The sequence below is a fragment of the Etheostoma spectabile genome, chromosome 2 (genome assembly GCF_008692095.1).
Source record: "Etheostoma spectabile isolate EspeVRDwgs_2016 chromosome 2, UIUC_Espe_1.0, whole genome shotgun sequence".
Classification (NCBI taxonomy): Eukaryota; Metazoa; Chordata; class Actinopteri; order Perciformes; family Percidae; genus Etheostoma; species Etheostoma spectabile.
The window spans coordinates 25918086-25936750 of NC_045734.1; the positions used below are offsets into that span (position 1 = coordinate 25918086).

General features: G+C 38.9%; 2 protein-coding genes across 3 annotated transcripts; both read left to right on the top strand.

Moving 5' to 3' along the window:
• Window positions 1-3572: 3572 nt before the first annotated feature.
• Window positions 3573-5223, top strand: LOC116697641 (pyrin). The gene is made up of 3 exons (XM_032528993.1): window positions 3573-3772; window positions 4514-4787; window positions 4913-5223. Exons 2-3 carry the CDS (start codon window positions 4523-4525, stop codon window positions 5086-5088), a joined length of 441 nt encoding a protein of 146 aa, XP_032384884.1. The 5' UTR covers window positions 3573-3772; window positions 4514-4522; the 3' UTR covers window positions 5089-5223.
• Window positions 5224-6281: 1058 nt separating this feature from the next.
• On the top strand, window positions 6282-17890 carry gpr108 (G protein-coupled receptor 108). 2 transcript variants are annotated; one of them, XM_032528823.1, is made up of 18 exons: window positions 6282-6756; window positions 8085-8204; window positions 9977-10027; window positions 10292-10383; window positions 10483-10553; window positions 10764-10897; window positions 10977-11039; window positions 11138-11239; window positions 11320-11453; window positions 13090-13165; window positions 13329-13402; window positions 13494-13611; window positions 13700-13830; window positions 14386-14429; window positions 14526-14572; window positions 15041-15124; window positions 15833-15954; window positions 16208-17890. In XM_032528823.1, the coding sequence occupies exons 1-18, from the start codon at window positions 6661-6663 to the stop codon at window positions 16293-16295; spliced, it is 1647 nt and encodes a 548-aa protein (XP_032384714.1). In that variant the 5' UTR covers window positions 6282-6660; the 3' UTR covers window positions 16296-17890. The 2 variants fall into 2 exon arrangements, with proteins under 2 accessions (XP_032384714.1, XP_032384713.1); XM_032528822.1 differs by having other exon boundaries at window positions 6285-6756; window positions 14523-14572.
• Window positions 17891-18665: the final 775 nt, after the last annotated feature.

Below are 18665 nucleotides of genomic sequence, written 5' to 3' on the forward strand. Positions count from 1 at the left end.
GCAGTGGATGTTTAACTCCTGGCAAGCTTATGAGTCGAAGTAAGCAAAATCAGTTACTTTGTCATGTCTGTTTTTGTCTATATTAATTTTCTGCAACTGTGTCTTATCATCTCAGGAAAAACAGCTGCACCCTCCGCGTCCTCCTCTGCTGCAGCTCCTGCTGCAGCTCCCGCTGCTCCCAACACACTGTTGGCTCAGCAAGGAAGTGTGATCATCGCCCCACAATTCACTAGTAGCAGCGCTGGATCAGTGACTGTAAACTTCAATAAATAAAACTCACAGACCACAAGCTGACCAGGATAAGGAAATGCACACATTTTAAATATATTGATGTGACGACCAAGGACCACTTACCAATTAAACAAAATCACAGACCACCTATCTGCCACAATATTCCCCAAAACAATAAGCATGCTACTTCAACACTATATTACAAATGACAGCCAAATTGAATGACGGTGTAACAACAGTAACTCACTGTGTTAGCTGCCGTTTCAATGTGAAGAATGGTGCTGCTTTTTCTGAGAATGCATTAACCATAAACTTAATAGAGGGTTTTCACTGGCGTGACGTTCTGGGTGTTAACTTGCCATATTGGAGGCATTCAGTGTAAACAACAGAGTAATATGGAGTATTGTGCGCTTTGGATACTTTTTGTGAATGTAGCCATGTCTAAACAACAGAGAAGCTCATCAAAATGCTTCCAAGATGCAAAGGCATATAGGGAAGGGCTTGGACCACAAGAACAGGCGCAATATTTAGAGAAATTGCAGTTTATTGGCGGTGCAGATCCCTACGAGTCCCTTTTCTTGGATCCATGACAACCCGGTAATAGTTTCTTCAGTTGCATATCTTGATATAGTCTACTACCTGGTTTTCTCGCTGAGCCCGTACACAGCAGCAGACCTTAAATCCTACAAAGGTGTGGAGGCCTATGACCAGATGGTGTGTGGATGGGTGAGGGAGACGCAGTACCAAGTCATTAACCACCGTTGTGTTGTGAAGGCCAAAGTAAGTAATGCAATAACGCCTTTAATCAACCTACCGTTAACTGTGTATCACTGCGATACTCAAGGTGTAGCCAAGTGACTCTCAGTTTTTTTGTTTCATTTCAAAGAGCCCCAGTTTGCTATCTACACTGTACACTTTCTGAGTTATTTTCATAGTATATTTTTTTATTTCTTCTGATATTCCTCTCCCTGGTTTTTAATAACTTTTGGCACTCAATAATACTCCAAATATTTTTCTAGGTCTGACCTATTAGTACAACCTAAAACACGGAAATAATAACCATTTTCTATGACGACATTCGGGATCAACTTCAGTTACCACCAACATGGCAACTTCCGGTTTGATGACATGTTGTGAAAACCCTCTATGTCTCTGCCTTTTATTCAAATGTCACGTGATCATTTGTGATGTAAATGGGGGGGGGGGGGGGGGGGGGGGGGGGCAGTGTTGCAAGAAGGGTCGGCTTGATTGTTGAAGTCTGACAACGCGTGAAAAGAGCCAATTTAAATGTTTACCTTACAAGTTTATTTGATGTTTAAAATAACACATCTGTGCTCCTTACCGTTGGGTTTTGGAGTTCCAGAACTAGAGTTTTGAGAAACACTGTTTGGAATTTTAAATAAAAAGCATGATATTTTTACCAAATCTACTCACGGACCACCAGGAGTCGCTTGCGGACCACCGGTGGGCCTCTCTTTGATGAAAGTTGTGGAGGGTGTGTAAGCAGATACGTGGACATTTTTGAGTGTTTATTAATATACAGTATTTGTTGTAACTTCTAGACATTTTATATAATTAGGCTACATCTAAATTTCAGTATAACGTCATTCATTATGTGGAGGTGCCAACAGGAGGAATTGACAAATACATTACTGAGATGGTAAATCTGCTTACAACTATATTGTCATAAACCAGTTATTATTCAATGTTTACTTAAAAAAAGACTTAAATGTAACTCTATTTTTTTAAGTAATAACTATGTGCATGTTGGATAACTTCATGAGCTTTTATATTATTTCGTCAAAGTTTTTTTTTTGATGAACCAGCATTTACATCTGATGTTTTTAAGTCTCACACAGAAAATCCAATTTTAAGGCCAAGTACTAATTTCAAAATGTGATGCTTTCTAAATAAACAACATCAAATCAAGTCAGGTCATCTTTGCTTTTTTTTAACACTATACTGTAGATAGATAGGGCCCTAAATAATTAATGAGTAAAATGTATAATCCGTTAGGGTTTTGTCTTGCGAAAAGCTGACTTGCTGCCAGTGACAATGTGAACCTATAGAGACATTTATAGAGTAAAATCATGTAATTAATACCGCTGAAACCACACAAACCACAAAAACAATCAAAAATGTGTTTGTCTTAATGAATATCTTAAGCATTATACCTTTTTGTATTCTATATGTTTAACACCAAGGGCGTAACTTTGGGTTTAACAGGGGGGGGTTGAGATGTAAGTTACAACGTGACTCCCAGGACATGTATTTTAAAAAAGAAAAAAAACATTGGAAATAAAAAACGCCCAGTTCTGAGATGGCGCCTACGTCCAACACCTTTAAAAGTGCTGATCCTGATATTCCAACACCTCGGTCACATCTGCAGGTGCTTGTCATCTCCACCCGGTGTCAGCGGGTGGAGCCACGGCTGCTGGAACAGAGCTCCACTTCTCATTTCACAGAGGAACAACAAGACAGAAAAAAGTGTCAAACAGCTGCAAAACCACATCTGCACATGAATTCATTTATGAATGAAGTTAATTGTTTGGTGCTTGTATAAGTAGAACTTATGTGAGGCATTTAATACCGTTGCTGTCAAATAAATCCAGTCAAATACTGAGAAATTAGTGGATAAGAAGCTGAATGTATCTTTTCCTTTTTGATGGGATTTTTATGATGTAAATAAAGCACGACTATGTTGCTTCTGCGGGGATTTTCCTGCTGAAATAGTTTCACATCATCAACAATCATTATTGTGACCTGATTCATTTGCCATTTTGGATGCATAACATTTTTAATAACTGTTCTTTCTCTTTAGTGCTGCCGTTGTCATCACATATTGCTGTTTTTATGTCTTTAGTAACCCAGAGACATTGTAGTTAGTTTTTATGACTTTATATTATTTCTTTTAAAACAAGGAACACACTTGTTACTGTTACTTCTCCTGTGTGTTTCAAATTCTTATGATGAATATTTGTAAAGTCTGTAACAGTTGTTGTAACAGTTTGGCCTACTATTATTTTTGTATTATAATATTTCAATTACATTTTTAATAGGCTACTGAATACATAACCAATGCACTACATGACCCTTTGCTCTCTAAATATTCTTTCTGTTCTAAAAGCAATATTGCACTATTGTATAAAGTCCATATAACTGTGACTCTGATATGGACTTATCACAGTGATAAACAACATGTAAAAATGGTCCACTACAGTGGATTTCCTCGGAGAAAGAGAGCTAGAGTCAATTGAAAATGTAATTTTGCCGTGGGAAATGTCTCATTGTGGTTAGCATGCGTGCTTAGTCTCGGTCATGTGAGTCTTTTTTAGAGGAACTGTTCAACTCTTTCCTTTCTTTCACTCTCATTCTCTGTAACATGAACTTAAACTTGTTTTTTTTGTTTGTGGTTTCACAGTTGTCACACTTCCTGTCCAAAAGCCCAAGTTAGAATCTAAAAGAAGTCTATTACTACTCAGTGCTACTACATCTTTGCTAGATGAATTAGGACACCTGTCTAATTACCGGAGCCACTACGGTAGGAATCTCACTTAGATATTTAAGAAAACAGAAGTTGCTTATCAGCTGGTCTTACTCGAGCTATCACAAGGATGCTCAAACATCAATCGAGCTTAAAAAACAAATGAATACAAATTACTCACCTGTTTTTCTTGAGGTGATTTACATGATTGTTTTCTTATATTGCTCCTATGTATTTTATTATGTGATGTTTTTGTTTCCTGTGACATTGACATTGAAGTTCATTTTATTTTTTTTAAATTAGATATATTCATGTTTTGAAAAAAGACCCTCCTAATCTGTTGAATCTTTGACACTTTCACACAACATTTACCAAGCTCGAAGGGTAACAGTATGGTGTCCCCTTTCCTTCAAAGAACTCAACACATGAATACATCTTTGCAACCCTTCTGTGCAGTCACAGCAGGAGCTGCAGCAGAGGAGGACGCGGAGGGTGCAGCTGTTTTTCCTGAGATGATAAGACACAGTTGCAGAAAATTAATATAGACAAAAACAGACATGACAAAGTAACTGATTTTGCTTACTTCGACTCATAAGCTTGCCAGGAGTTAAACATCCACTGCACCTGTGTATTTGTTCTCTAACTTCACTGCAGCGTCGTTGTTATTCATCTTCTTCAGAATCGCAGCTGTGACTAGACTTGAAGGCTGTACTTTTATGCTGGATTGGGCTGCACCTTCAACAGTCCAGAAATTGTATGTTTATTTGAAACCCGAAAGCTTATTTTTCCTCTTTTTAGTGATCAGAAATGCAGGTTCCTCTTCTGATCTTAAACACTCTGGATGAGCTGGGTGCTGATGATTTCAAGAGGTTTTGGTGGAACCTCACCCAGCCTGTGCTGGACGGATGTCAGCCTATTCGTAAGGGCCATCTGGAGAATGGAGACCGACAGGACATCGTCAGTAAGATGATAACCAGCTACGGGGAAGAAACAGCTGTGAATGTGGCTGTTGAAATCCTGAAGAGGATGAATCACAACAACGCTGCGGAGATGTTAAAGAAAACATATGCAGGTGACAGGTTCTAGAAAGTGCTCAGGCTGATCTATCAGACAAGGTTTCCATCTTTAGCTTAATTCTGCAAAAGCCTTATTTTCAATGGGAAAATGATCCTGTATGTTTCCATCTGTCATCACCAGGTGGATCAACAGCTGCACAAACCCCGCCTGCTACACCTCCCTCCTCCTCCTCTTCCTCGGGTTTGAGCTCCACAGCTGGTGCCACAGTTTGTGCCCAGGGTAGAAGTGTCATCGTGGCGCCCAACATCACAGGCACCAGCTCTGGTGTATCAATTAATATGAACATAAATAACTGATTCTGTGTTTGATGTTAAATGGTTTTACACCTCATTAAAATGTTTGACATCTTGTGCATTGTCCCTTAGAGTCTGTAAGCTGAAAAACCTGCTCGAGGGGTTTCTTGAATTAAAGTGGATTGATTTCTGCAGACACAAAAAAACTGAATTTAAAGCTAGACTATGCAACATTTGAAAAAAGAAACAACATGTGTATCTTGCAATAGAAAAGCTGAATGCAAAAGCAATAAAACACACCCTTAATCAACATAATGAACTCAGGGGTTTAGTTGAGCCTTACTTGGCTACTGTGGTCATGAGCATTGTTGTGTATTCTACACATTTCAATAGTTTTATCATAACAGTAAAACAAACAGTAAACACAATGAACGAGAAAGTTAGCGACTAGTTTCAGACACAACTCAAATGAATGCTAATGTCGCACCAAACTGCTGTATTTGAATATAAGCAACGGTTCACTAAAAACCTGAGCCAGTGTGTTGCTGTACCATGTCAGTGTTGTTTAAAGTCAGCTTCTGCTTTCTAGAAAATCTGTAAATGCAGGTGTATAAAAAAAAATAACAAAGTACATGTTTAGTTTTAGGTCTCTGGATTTTTGTTATTGTGTATGTTTGTCGGTTGTACTTTTAGGCCAAGTATTGCACCAAATTTCATTTTAGCATTTAAATGCTATGACTGAAACTTGGTTATGGATGTGGCAAAGTATGGCAAACAAATGAGAGGATAAAGGGGGGGTATGTCAAACTACCACGTGTCAAACATGTCAAACTTTTTCTTTTTATTGATGCTTAAAGATACAAATACACATAATATCATACATTGTCATGGTATAAAAAAAAAACACGTGTTCATACAAAAACAAGATACATACAAAGAAAAAAGAAAAAAAGAAGAGGAGAACTATTCAAGATTTTCAGACTGTGTAGAGGAGACACAGAAGCAAACATGTCAAACTTTTTTCTTTTTTCTTTTTTTTTTTTGAAACATGTCAAACATCACTGCAGACAACATGAGACTTGTGACGTGGAGGATCGTTCATGCAAGCCGGAAGCTTCCTGTTAAAAATCTGATCCACGTGACCAACTCTAGGCCAACAAGTAAAGGAGTCGTACTTTCCGTAGAAGGGAAATGAAAAACTCCATTGTGTGACAAATAGATAACACACAATTTTTTCCATTGTTTGTCTATAAAGCTTTTATAAATCACTCTTCTTGCGCCGTATCGACTTCTGAATAATATTTATGGCACTGTACCGGATGTAAGACTACCGCTGACGTATTTTGCTGTACCTTGCTTAATGTTTGGGTCTTGATTCGAGACCCGGAAGCCACCTACAAAGCTGTTACCTTACGCTATGAAAGCACAAAAGAACCGGAAAACATTACATAAATGGTTATAATTTATTTATAAACGACGCAATTATAGAACCGATGCACTGGATTTGACGATTAACATCACTGTAATTTACCTCGTACACCGTTTAGACAGCTTGCTAGCTTGCTCTTTAGCTAGCCATCTGGCAAGATTGTCGCTTGCTAACGTTAGCAGTTGGTTATCGTTAGCAAGTTGGCAATGGCTGTGGCGCACAGAGGTTGTGTTTTGGCTGGATATTTACTCCTACTACTGCTGGCTGGGTGCAAGGCGAGAATACACTCGCTCACACTGACGGTAAGACGACTATCTCAAATAAGAGGTATGTTAGCTAGCTAGGGAGCTAACGTAGAGTAGTAGCTACGCTGGTTGGGCATTTTATTAGCGAGCTAGTAGGCTTTAATTAGCTTTGACAGACAGTGATCCAAATGTGGTGTCGTCTCGTGACTATAAAACAAGGTGTCAATAAAAGTAAGACGACATTGCAGTATTGGAATGTAGCTAACCTACGTTAGTAACGTTCAAATCTTAAGGTACTTGTACTTGTACTCGAGTATTTCCATTTTCTGTTGCTTTACAATTCTGCTAAGCTACATTTTGGAGGCACATGTTGTGCTTTTTTTACTCCACTATATGAATTTGACAGCTAAAGTTACTTTGCAGATTTAGGTGTATTTAGATATGGATATTAAACTATGAATCAACTACTACATTAGAAAGTATTGTTGACAGTGTTAAGCTACCCAGTAGTATATCAAGTGACCCCCACCTCTACCAGCTGCAACGTGAAAGTGATGGATGGATGAATAGATTGATAGTTAGAAAGAATAGTGAATGAGTCAATCAAAAATCAAAAACACAATTAATTTACTAATGTAATATATGAGTTAAGAGATTATACATTATATGTACAAAAATATACCAATAGCACTTTGCCAAAGCTGCAGATAATGTAGCTGCGACTCAGTTACATTTAGTGAATGAATCCACAGGGACCTCAGCAGCATCTTCTAAAGTCCGTTCTGCAACTAAGTGGAAATTAATTAAAAAGTACTCATTAATGCATGATTAGGGGGCGGCTGTGGCTCAGTGGTAGAGCGGTTGCCTGCCAATCGGAAGGTTGGTGGTTCGATCCCCGCCCCTGCGAAGTGTCCTTGGGCAAGACACTGAACCCCGAGTTGCCCCCGGTGCTGCGCATCGGAGTGTGAATGTGTGTGAGTGTTTATCTGATGAGCAGGTGGCACCTTGTACGGCAGCCCCGGCCACAGTGTATGAATGTGTGTGAATGGTGGATGTTTCCTGTAGATGTAAAAGCGCTTTGAGCAGTTGTTAAGACTGGAAAAGCGCTATATAAATACAGCACATTTACATTTATAATTAATTACCAACCAGTAATATGACATATTATTCTGTTGGGTACTTTTACTTTGGTTTGCATTGAGGATATCATGCTAATATTTTTTAGTAGTATTGCTAAAGTGTGGTATTGCTCTTTTTACCTCTCTAAATATCTGAATACTTGTTCCACCACTGTTTGCTAGTGAACGTGTGCATCAACTGTTCAATGACTTAACAGGTCTACAACTGCTCAACTCTCCCACTTTTTATTTGATCTTCTTCCCCAGAATGAAACTCGGTTTGCTGTTGACCTCAACACCTTTGGTTTCTTTGCCAATGGGACCCTGGAGGTCAAACTGGTTTCTCTGCGCCTTCCAGACCAGTCGGTGAACTACACTAATCACCCTGTAAGAACTTTTAGTTTTTTGCTCGTGTGTATGTTTGTGAAAGTTTATTTTACAACAGGTGAAATCATGTTCTGAAAATGGTTATTATTGAATACATGAAAAGGAAAAATTGAAAGCTGAGATCAATTTCTATTTGTGTTCAAGCATGAGCAAGTGTGTCACAATTTCAATTTTAATTACAAATCGACCAAAATGAAGTCATAATCTTTTAAATAAAAAAATGGAATCATCAATGCTGCCATGTCATGTCCGGTCAACTTGCCAATTGGAAAAAGTGCTGCGAGTCAAACTCCTCTAACTTAGCTACGGCCAGTCAAAAGATAGCATGATAACTGCAGATGTTGGAGAACCATTGACAGAACGAGGATTAGGAGAAATGTGACACCCCTAAGCAAGAGCATAACCAAAATATACAACAAGGCCAGCCTAATTCTTTAAATAATCCCACAGTTTCCCCTGATTATTTTGGGATTGTCTATTAAACAGCACGTGCACTATATTTACAGAGGGATGAAGCCAACTGGCCAATCAATCAACATGCTGATAATAGCATCAGGCCATGTGACTTATATGTGAAATGGAAAACATGGAATGTGATAAGAAAACAAATCTCTTAACAGGTTGTCACATGACGATCGTAAACAGTGTAATACAATGTGACAGTACGGTAGTTATGCAGTTTGATATGCATTACCTTATGTCTTCAGATGTCAAGAGATTGGTTCGCCCAACATGGGGGAGTAAGGCAAGACTTGAGAGAACTGCTTTTTGAGAAAGTATTAGAACAATGTAGCAACATTGCTTCTTTTGATAAGTGAAAAACATGAATGAGTATTTGATATGAATACAATAGCTTATCTATATCAGTCAAATTAATTTAAAAATGACTTTTTATTTTTACAATGGCAGTGATAATTCAATTCAATTCAATTTTATTTATAGTATCAATTCATAACAAGAGTTATCTCAAGACACTTTACAGATAGACCACACTCCAGAATTTACAAGGACCCAACAGTTCTAATAGTTTCCTCCAGAGCAAGCAACAGTGTGACAGTGGCGAGGAAAAACTTCCTTTTAGGCAGAAACCTCGGTCAGACCCAGGCTCTTGGTAGGCGGTGTCTGACGGGCCGGTTGGGGTTAGAATGAAGAGTGGCAATAAAAATAGAAAAAATTAGTAGTTTGTAGTAGTTCATAGCATAGCAGGACGCTGTGCGGCATTACAAGGCACAGCAGGACGTAGCAGGACGTAGCAGGACGTAGCAGGACGTAGCAGGGCACCGCATAATGGGCTGTCTACTTATAATAAAGAGCTTCTTGGATCCTCATCCTTAATTTTATACAAACCCTTATGAACATTGCATTATTCATCACATATAAACATCACAGAGCACATGTCAGTTATCACTTAGCCGTTTATAAGTTGAAGAATTGACATAAACTCCATTTTATATTAAGAAAGCTTTTGTCTCAAGCAGTCAAAGTGTGTGCGCGGTCAATTTATTGGAGTGATTAAGTGTTTCCAGCAGCAGTGAAATGCCAGGCCACCTAACACAATAATCTCAACTACTTACTAATTTGCATTCTAGCTTGTGCCATGAATGGGTTCACCTGTAATGTTTTGACTGCTTATTTTACTTTGACCATTTGAAGCTGGTTGGCAAAATTGAGAGCTATGAAATGGAACCAGTGTTATAATATATGGGGTGTTGACACAGTGAAATATTGTATTAATGCTGGAAATAATCATTTATTTTATAAACTCTCTTTAGGTTGGTTTCAGCCTCTCCAGGTCACGTGTGAATGGAGTCCTGTCTTACACAGTGAGTACATCAATTATACATATTTCTATAGAAAAGGACATTTCATTCATTTTCAGTTATTTTCATACTTGTTTTAAACAGGCACACTATTATGCTGTCAAGGAAAGCTTTTGTCTACTGTCCTATGTTATAAATTGAACTAATTTAAGTTACTGATGTATCACGTCAATGATATTTCAGGGTAAGTTTAGTGGTGAAATGTGAGGTTGGCTGTTTAAATGTGATTATTTAACTGTTTCTTGTGATTTATTTATTTGTCCACAGGCAGATGAGACAGAGACATGCCCACTAACTTCCGCAAAGATGACCAACAGCGAGCCTCTCATTCTTTTCCTTTTTGATTTCAACACGCTCAGGTGTGTACTGTATGTTTCACCATCAGTGTTCATGAGTGTGTATTCCTGTGCCCTGGCAGCCTAATCTGATAGATGACTATGTAATGTGTGTTTGTGTAGTGTCAATGTGAAATCTATGGGTAACCAAGACAACATCTTGAGAGCAAAGCCAAAGGCTGAAGCGCCTAAAGGTCTGTGCCACTCACACTTTACATAACCAATCAGTGTTTTTCTGCACTTTTATCTTTAAGTACCATAATGAATGATGTAATCATTTTAAACAGAATTTACTTTGAAAGATCCTATGAGAGTTTAATAATGGCAGAATTCTACCAGCATTTTGTGAAACCCAAGGAATATGAATATGGAATATGTCCTGTACCTGCACTTCTTACCTGTAGATCTGAGGAAAACCAGGGAGGAACCTGCTAATGACAATAAGTTGAATCCTGACAAGAAGGATAATAAGTCTGTGGAGCCAAAAAATGAAGTTCCGAAAGAAGAAAAGCCGGAAGTGGTAGAAACTGATTTCCAGGTAAAATGTGTTTGTGTGCCTGCTTCTGTTTTGTGTCATCTATTCATAAAATCAATTTCTAATCTGTATTGGCTTCTAGCTTGGGAACAAGAAAGAACTGACTTTGGCTTTGGACGAAGTTAATGACTCCTACAACTTTACGGTAAGAACGCCTTTCTTAACCACTATATGTGAGGTGAACAGTGTTTGACGTGCTTTGCGGTTTGCATGACATTTTAAATCTCCGTCCCTCTTCCACAGTTCCACATGGTGTTCGGCTTGCTGGCGGAGGGTCTGTACACCCTCAAGTTCCACTACTGCCAGAACAGGATGCCTGGAATCAAATATCCCTACTCGTTCTCTGTAAGTTGAGTGTGTTTCTGTTATAGCATGCATGCATGCTCATGTTTATATACGTGTTAACCTGAATATATTCTCTGCAGGTGAAAGTGACAGAGATGAATCCCGGTGGCTACCTGTCTGCAGCAGAAATCCCTCTGTCTCGCCTTTACATTTGTATGGCTGGAGTCTTCTTCATTGCTGCCATGGTCTGGGTGAACACACTCATGAAGCACAGGTACACATTAGGGTCCAGATTGGACCAAATCTTTCTGTCCAAAATCAGTCCGTGTCCAACATAACCGTGACTGAACCCGGCCCGAGCCCAAGGCATTAAGAAATTTGGGTTTGAGCTAAAATATCTCCTTTTTTTTTCTCATACTAATGACACACGTAGGCTGTGTTTTTGTTTGGAAAGCCCGCATTTACTAAGCAACTGTAGGAAGGCATTTGGAAATGTCAACAGATGAGCGCATCAGCGCACACGGGGCAACAAGCGCACGTTAATAATGTGTTTAATTTAAAATGTTCAATGTGTTAACCTTTCCTGCTTGCTTCCTTTCCGACCGTCAGAAAACCAGGGGAGACTCGTTACTTCCAGGGCCGATGTTATGAAATTAATAATGTCAGGGTTAAAATCTTGTTTCTGGTGAGCAAATGAATGAACTTGGCTTTCAGTCTGGGGTTTATTTTGGACACTGCACACATTGTGTACAAAACTTTAACTTATTCCACCAACTCTGCTCCGGTCGCATATATACGTCTGCTTCCTTTTTTTCTATCTCTTATGCCCACTTACCACACACACACACACACACACACACACACACACACACACACACACACACACACACACGCGCACGCACAAACGCACTGAGCTCTCTTAAAGAAGTCACAGCACCATTTTACAACAAATGCCTTATTGCGCTGATGTGACCGTGCCCGACCCAAACCCCACCATAATTTCTAAATATCTGTCCGAACCTGGCCCAGCTTGGGTCGGGTTATCCATGCCTTAGTACACATGCATGCAAGCGCACTGACACAAATACAGTATTGTGTAGCAGAATCTTGCAGCTTCCTTATTTAAAGATTCCAAAGCCCTTTGCAGTTTCATGTTTTTAATATCCTGTGTAGTTGTTAAAACACCTTTATTTTAACTCTGTGAGGCTGTACTCAAGCAGTGTTGCTTTGACCTATATGCTAACAGCAGCATATTAACATGCTCACAATGATAATGCTAACATGACAATGTAGTGTGTATAATGTTGATCATGTTCACTGTCTTAGCTTAGCATGTTAACATGCTAATTACAGAACTACAGCTCAAACTAGCGCACAACCTCAAAGTCATCGTTCTCAGCCACTCCCTCTGTTCGCTAATTGGAAAACCTGCGAATATACCGCAAACACAGATATAGTACTGAAGGAAAATGAAAATTGAGCGGAAGTACGTATGAGGGTGGAGCCAGGCTTGCTAATTAGCACTTAAAGTTTTGAAGGGATTTGGTCATTAACAGAAGTATTGGACAAACTAAAAATGTGAACTGATGATGATGGCACTACATGAAAAGTTAATTGGATCCCCAAAATTATTCCAATTTCCCCTGACAGGAACCATGTCCGTTTCCATCCATTTTCAACCTGTAGACCTTGTTCACGGGAAGCATGCACAACGCCAGGAGCCTGGAACAAGCTCACCTACATGGAATGCAGTCGTTTTTAAATATAAATTACACCTGTGTTTTCCCGGCTATGACATGACATCTCATTGATCACTGTAATGGTACCATTGTAATACTATATAACATGTTTAAACATCTTCCCCTGTGTCCTTTTTTCTTTTCTTTTTTTCTTTTTTTTAATGAATACAGGTACAGCGTGTTTAAGATCCATTGGCTGATGGCAGCACTGGCCTTCACCAAGGCCACATCATTGGTGTTTCATAGTGTAAGTACACCATCACCACTGAGCAGACTATTGGCTTCCATCTCATGTTTGTATTTGCCTTTTTTTGTTATGTCTGTTTATTCTGTCTGTACGGCTCACTGTGCTCACATCACACATTGCTTCTTTGTCTAAAATGGAACATCTCTTTTTCTGTCTCTCTCAGATCAACTATCACTTCATCAACACTAAGGGGCATCCTATTGAAGGCTGGGCCGTCATGTATTATATCACACACCTGTAAGTATACTTTCTCCAGGATTGGAAATTTAATATAATTTAAGACTACTTTGTTTTTGTTTTGACAGTTTGTATTGTATGTACTTTCCAGGCTCAAGGGGGCACTCCTGTTCATCACACTGGCACTGATTGGCACCGGCTGGGCATTCGTTAAATACATCCTGTCTGACAAGGAAAAGAAGATCTTCATGATCGTCATCCCTCTGCAGGTGTGTGTGCATGAGAAACAGTAGTTGTGTGGGATCATTTACACTCGGTGAATACGTTTTGGTGACCCACTCACCCTTTATCCTCCAGGTCCTGGCTAACGTCGCCTTTATCATCATCGAGTCTACGGAGGAAGGCTCCAGTGAATATTATCTGTGGAAGGAGATCCTCTTTCTGGTCGATCTCATCTGCTGCGGAGCCATCCTTTTCCCTGTTGTCTGGTCAGTGTGTGTGTGTGTGTGTGGTCTGCCTAGTTTGTATCAGTTACATTTTCCATTTTATGAATCTGTTGAAAGTTTGAATTAAGACTAGTTTTGAGAGTGATGTATATGCAGCTGGCTGTTTCCACACAGGCTGGTTGAGATAAGAGGATCTTTATTGTAAAACAGGCACTTAAGGAACCATATAGCATCCAATGAGACCCATTTTAAATCCAGTTTGTTGGAAAAAGAATAAATTTAATTTACTGACAGCAGTTGGAAGGTAAGGTTGCCTGGAGACCAAAAGTCAGCGCTGCACCTTGCCTAATGTCACCAGTCATACAGTAGCTAACTTAAGCCCTAACCCTCTTAGCAGCCAACCCACATCATTAATAGCAATAAAAACAACTGCAGTTCAATATCTCCCAAGTATAAAATTACAAATTGTTTGTTTTAATTGTTGCAATGAAACAGTATTAAATTGACCATGCATGCAAGTTTACCCATAATAGTAAATAACACTCTCTGTCTATATGCAGATGTAATTGTAGTTCTCAAACATACCTGTCTTCATAGGTCTATCCGTCATCTACAGGAGGCTTCCAGCACCGACGGCAAAGGTGAGAAGATTGATCAGTAATAACCAAAATGTTTTATAAGTTGTGGAGATTGCACTTTGTTTTTAAATTTAAATTGGTCCATATCTTTTTCAGCTGCCATGAATTTGGAGAAGCTCAAGCTCTTCAGGCATTATTATGTCATGGTAAGAAGGAGTTCAGCTGCGCAGTATTTTTCTTCTGAGCATTTACAAGAGCTGACCATTATTCGAGTGCCAGAGAAAATGAAATTGCCAACCACAACATTGATAGCAAACATTTAATACTGAAGATGTTGTTGCTGATATTGCTTGAATCTTCTATCAGACATCTGTTATCGAGCATTCGAATTACAATGAATTTTACTGAGTCACAACGTACGGCCACCCTAGGCTTCTCATTCAGCAGAGTCATTGCAGCAGAGCCACAACAAAACGTCTTTGCAAACAACCCCGTACTGTTTGGCCTTTTTCACAATGTATACCATTGTACTTTGACACAGAGCAAGTTTTACTTAGCTTGTGCAAGATAGTAAGTGGAAGATTCACTTTAGATTAAAAACAGCATTAGTCCAAGCATCCGACTATCAACTTTATGTAATTACAGAAAAATGTATTCTGTTTTCTTCTTTTTAGATTGTGTGTTATATCTACTTTACAAGGATCATAGCCATTCTGCTAAAGGTTACTATGCCTTTCCAGTGGCAGTGGTGCTATGAGGTAAGAAAACACCCACAATGTACGATAACAATCTGACTTTATTACTTTAATGAGTGGTTGTAAGGTCAAAGACAACCTGTACCTTACGCTGACTCAACAATGACTGGGCATAATTAGCTGGAAGTTGTACTTGGATGTATGCTAGAATGTTATGTTCTGTGCCCTTTTATTATTCAGCAAATAATTAGGAACACCAGATGATAAGATTTTGGCATTATTGGAGGGAGAAGAGGTTTCAGGATTCACTGATTAAGATAAAATGTAATGTCTTGTGAAAAAAGTGCAGACAAGAGCTGCATGCAAACATACATTAAATATCACTCAGTTTGTAACAGTAGACTGTACAATACATGACATAACATAACAAGACAAAAATGTAGGACAGGACCTGATATAGTTGAGTATTGCACGTGCCCTATTATGAAATAAATTACATGTAATGAAAGGAATTTCACTAGATAAAATAATGCAAATGATAAAATAAATCATGCAACCTTTTATATATCAACTTAAGAATAAGTAACTGCAGAGGGACTACAATTGATGTATAAATGGTCTGTTGGCAATAGGGAGAAAGCTGAAAGCTAATGGCTTCCATTGAACTTCAGGTCAACTGTTAGCAGTGTTCTTCTTTATCATTGATGCACATGTTTTAATATTTTTCTACCATCTGTCATTTGACACACACACCTTCTCATGTTTCTTCAGTTTCTGGTGGAGGTGTCTACTCTGATCTTCTTTGTGTTGACGGGCTACAAGTTCAGACCAGCGTCCAACAACCCCTACCTTCAGCTTCCCCAGGACGAGGAGGACGTAGAGATGGATGAAGTGTAAGCACACGTCCTACACTGTTTGTTTTTACTCCCTTTGTAGCACGTTTTAAGGCATATGGCACTCCATGTCTTACTTATTGTCTACACAGGCTGTAGTGTAAGTAAAATGGCTTCCTTTTTATATAGCAGCGTATAACTATGTATAACTGTTTTCACTCTGAGAATATGGCAGGTTTTTTGTTTGCAAACTTGAGGTAAAAAGAATTGATACAGGTTAAAAGGTTTAAGTGCTGTGTCTCCCTGTGTCCAGAATGACTGAGTCAGGTGCACTGGAGGGCATTTCCAAAGTCAAGAAAACCTGTAACGGACGCGAGCGCCAGAAAGAGTCCACCTTGTGAGTGGGAAGCTGCATCTTTTGGGGGGGAAGGACCCACTACACATCCCCAGGCCAGCTGGTACAAAGGGGTGCACACTGACCAAGGCTCCCCACCCCCAGTGACGGCTTTCCTTTTGAAACTCTTAGAGTGGTTGCAGTGGTCGTGTCCACTGTCTGGCTATGCAAAAAAATAATATTAATATAAAAAAGACTGACTTTGTTGGACGCACTCCATTCCCTCGGACCACTCCACCCAGAAACTCTGAAAGGTTTCGGAAGGAGACGAGCTCCTGTCACATGGATTGGTGGAGACATGGAAAGGAGCTCTGGTGTTCTTTAGTTTTCATTTCTCTCTCTCTCTCGCTCTCTCGCTCTCTCTTTGTTTCTTTTTTTCTCCAAAGATAATTATCATTTTAAAGAATGACTTGCTTTTGGGTGTGTTTATATTTGCTATTTAAGAAGGTACTTCTGCAAGCTTCTTAGTTTTACCTTTTTGTGTGGGGTGGGAGTACACGTGTGAATGTGAGACAACACAAGGCTTAGACACCAACTCTTTTTTTTGTTTTCTTTCCTTTGGAGACAATAGCCCGTACTCAGGTAAAAGGCTAATCGGTATAAAATGTAGGCAACAATTTTAGTTGATTCTTCTTCCCACTGTTAAAGGAGTCAGCAATGATCCATCAGTCTTTATACAAATGATATATTCATCACCACATCCAGTACGGTATATGTTACTATTTTCCCCATATGTAGGATTTGTATATTGAAATATATAGAAGAGGTTGTATATTTCAATATATTCACTTATTGCATATTGAATTTTTTTGATTTCAGTATTATTGTTTATGTTGGAGAGGAAAGGCTTCTTCCCAGTCCCTCACATGGACCGCTGCTGTAATTTAGTGCTTTAGTGGTTGAGGTCAACTCCCATCTCTGTGAATTAAGCCCGGATGGTGACACGTTGGTCTCTTAATGAATAAAGAGGTTGTTGGTTCAGTCTTTGTTCACATGGCCAGAGCAGTGGTCCTATTTGTGTTCAATGACGGCCTTGTTGTTCTTTTTTGTTGTTTTTGGCCACGCTGTGCCGATCTGGGCAGAGGAGTGACCCAACTGATCATTTTTGCTCATCTGCTTTTGGTTTTACCTTCTTGCTCTTGATGTGAAGTTTATTTTATTAATTATTGATGACCTATTGGTGAAAGTGTGTGAAAATGTGTGCGGCCATTTGTAAATAATTTTCAGAGACTGTTGAATAAAAAGGGGGCACAAGACGTGACATGCATAAAAGAAGAACTGCATAGAGGTTTTATAGACAGTAATGACAAAGGTTCAGTCTGAATTAAATGTTTTGTATTCCCTTAGACCAAGGGGAGAAGTAAATATGAGGAATGAAGGAAAGACTACTGAGATTTAACCACAGACTCTCCTGTACTAGTATGACAGAGCTACACAGGGTTTAAAAAATGTCTCCAGGCTGTTGCGTCGTGTACCTGGGAGGACTGGTATTAACTGCCAGTAAACAGCTGAGCAGAAAAGTTTTTTTTTTTTGCTGGTTACAGAGGGCTGTTTGGTGTGTGAACTGTCACAATAAAGCTGTTGTCTTGAAAAGGTCTCAAACAAAGCTGGTATGTGTAAGCCTTTTAAGCAATGTTTTTAAAGCCGTGTTTGAGGGAAACTAATTTAATGTTTCATTTCCATAAATATGTGGAATGTATTAAAGAAGAGCAGTCAATCAATGCTACAAAGGCAAATCCATTCTAGTTTTAGTCCCTAATATGGGTCAAAATTAAAACCAAAACCAAAATAACTGCAGAATACTAAATGTCATAATGCATCTTAATAATGACTTTTTGTTTAGCCCACTTTGCCTGGTATATGTCCTTTTTATTCAAGCTCAACATTCCCAGTTTTTAACACAGGCTTTTCATTAAAGAATCCGTCCTAACACCAATATGTTTTGTTTGTCTTCTTAGGTGGAACTTCCCAAAATAAGTCTCAACTCATTTTGGTGTGTAAAAACGGTTGACTTGAGTACCCCTTAGAGAGACTGTATGTCTAAGTTCACATCCTTTTCACACCTTGTTTTTAGAGTCCAATATCACAAATCACTAACTTGCCACAAGGGCTTTACACTTTTACACCCTCGATTAAGATTTTCTTAATTGAGGGTCTCTGTACACGGTACACAGGAAAATCTAAAAAAACAACAACTATATGACATGTTTTCCTAAGATGCTGCTCCCAGGACAGACATGTGATAGATGTCTGTGTGCAGAATGGACCAATATACTCCAATTACAGTAGACAATCAGGATGACAAAAAAGATGTATGAATGTAATGTGTTCATTAAATATTTAGTATTAGCCCTACACCAAAGTTTACAAATTGATC

Coding starts and splice junctions, on each gene's coding strand:
- gpr108 (XM_032528822.1), top strand. CDS start 6,661: ATGGCTGTGGCGCACAGAGGTTGTGTTTTGGCTGGATATTTACTCCTA. Junction 14,430..14,522: donor TTCCAGCACCGACGGCAAAG/GTGAGAAGATTG, acceptor TATCTTTTTCAG/CTGCCATGAATTTGGAGAAG. Junction 15,955..16,207: donor GACGTAGAGATGGATGAAGT/GTAAGCACACGT, acceptor CCCTGTGTCCAG/AATGACTGAGTCAGGTGCAC.
- LOC116697641 (XM_032528993.1), top strand. CDS start 4,523: ATGCAGGTTCCTCTTCTGATCTTAAACACTCTGGATGAGCTGGGTGCT. Junction 4,788..4,912: donor GTTAAAGAAAACATATGCAG/GTGACAGGTTCT, acceptor TGTCATCACCAG/GTGGATCAACAGCTGCACAA.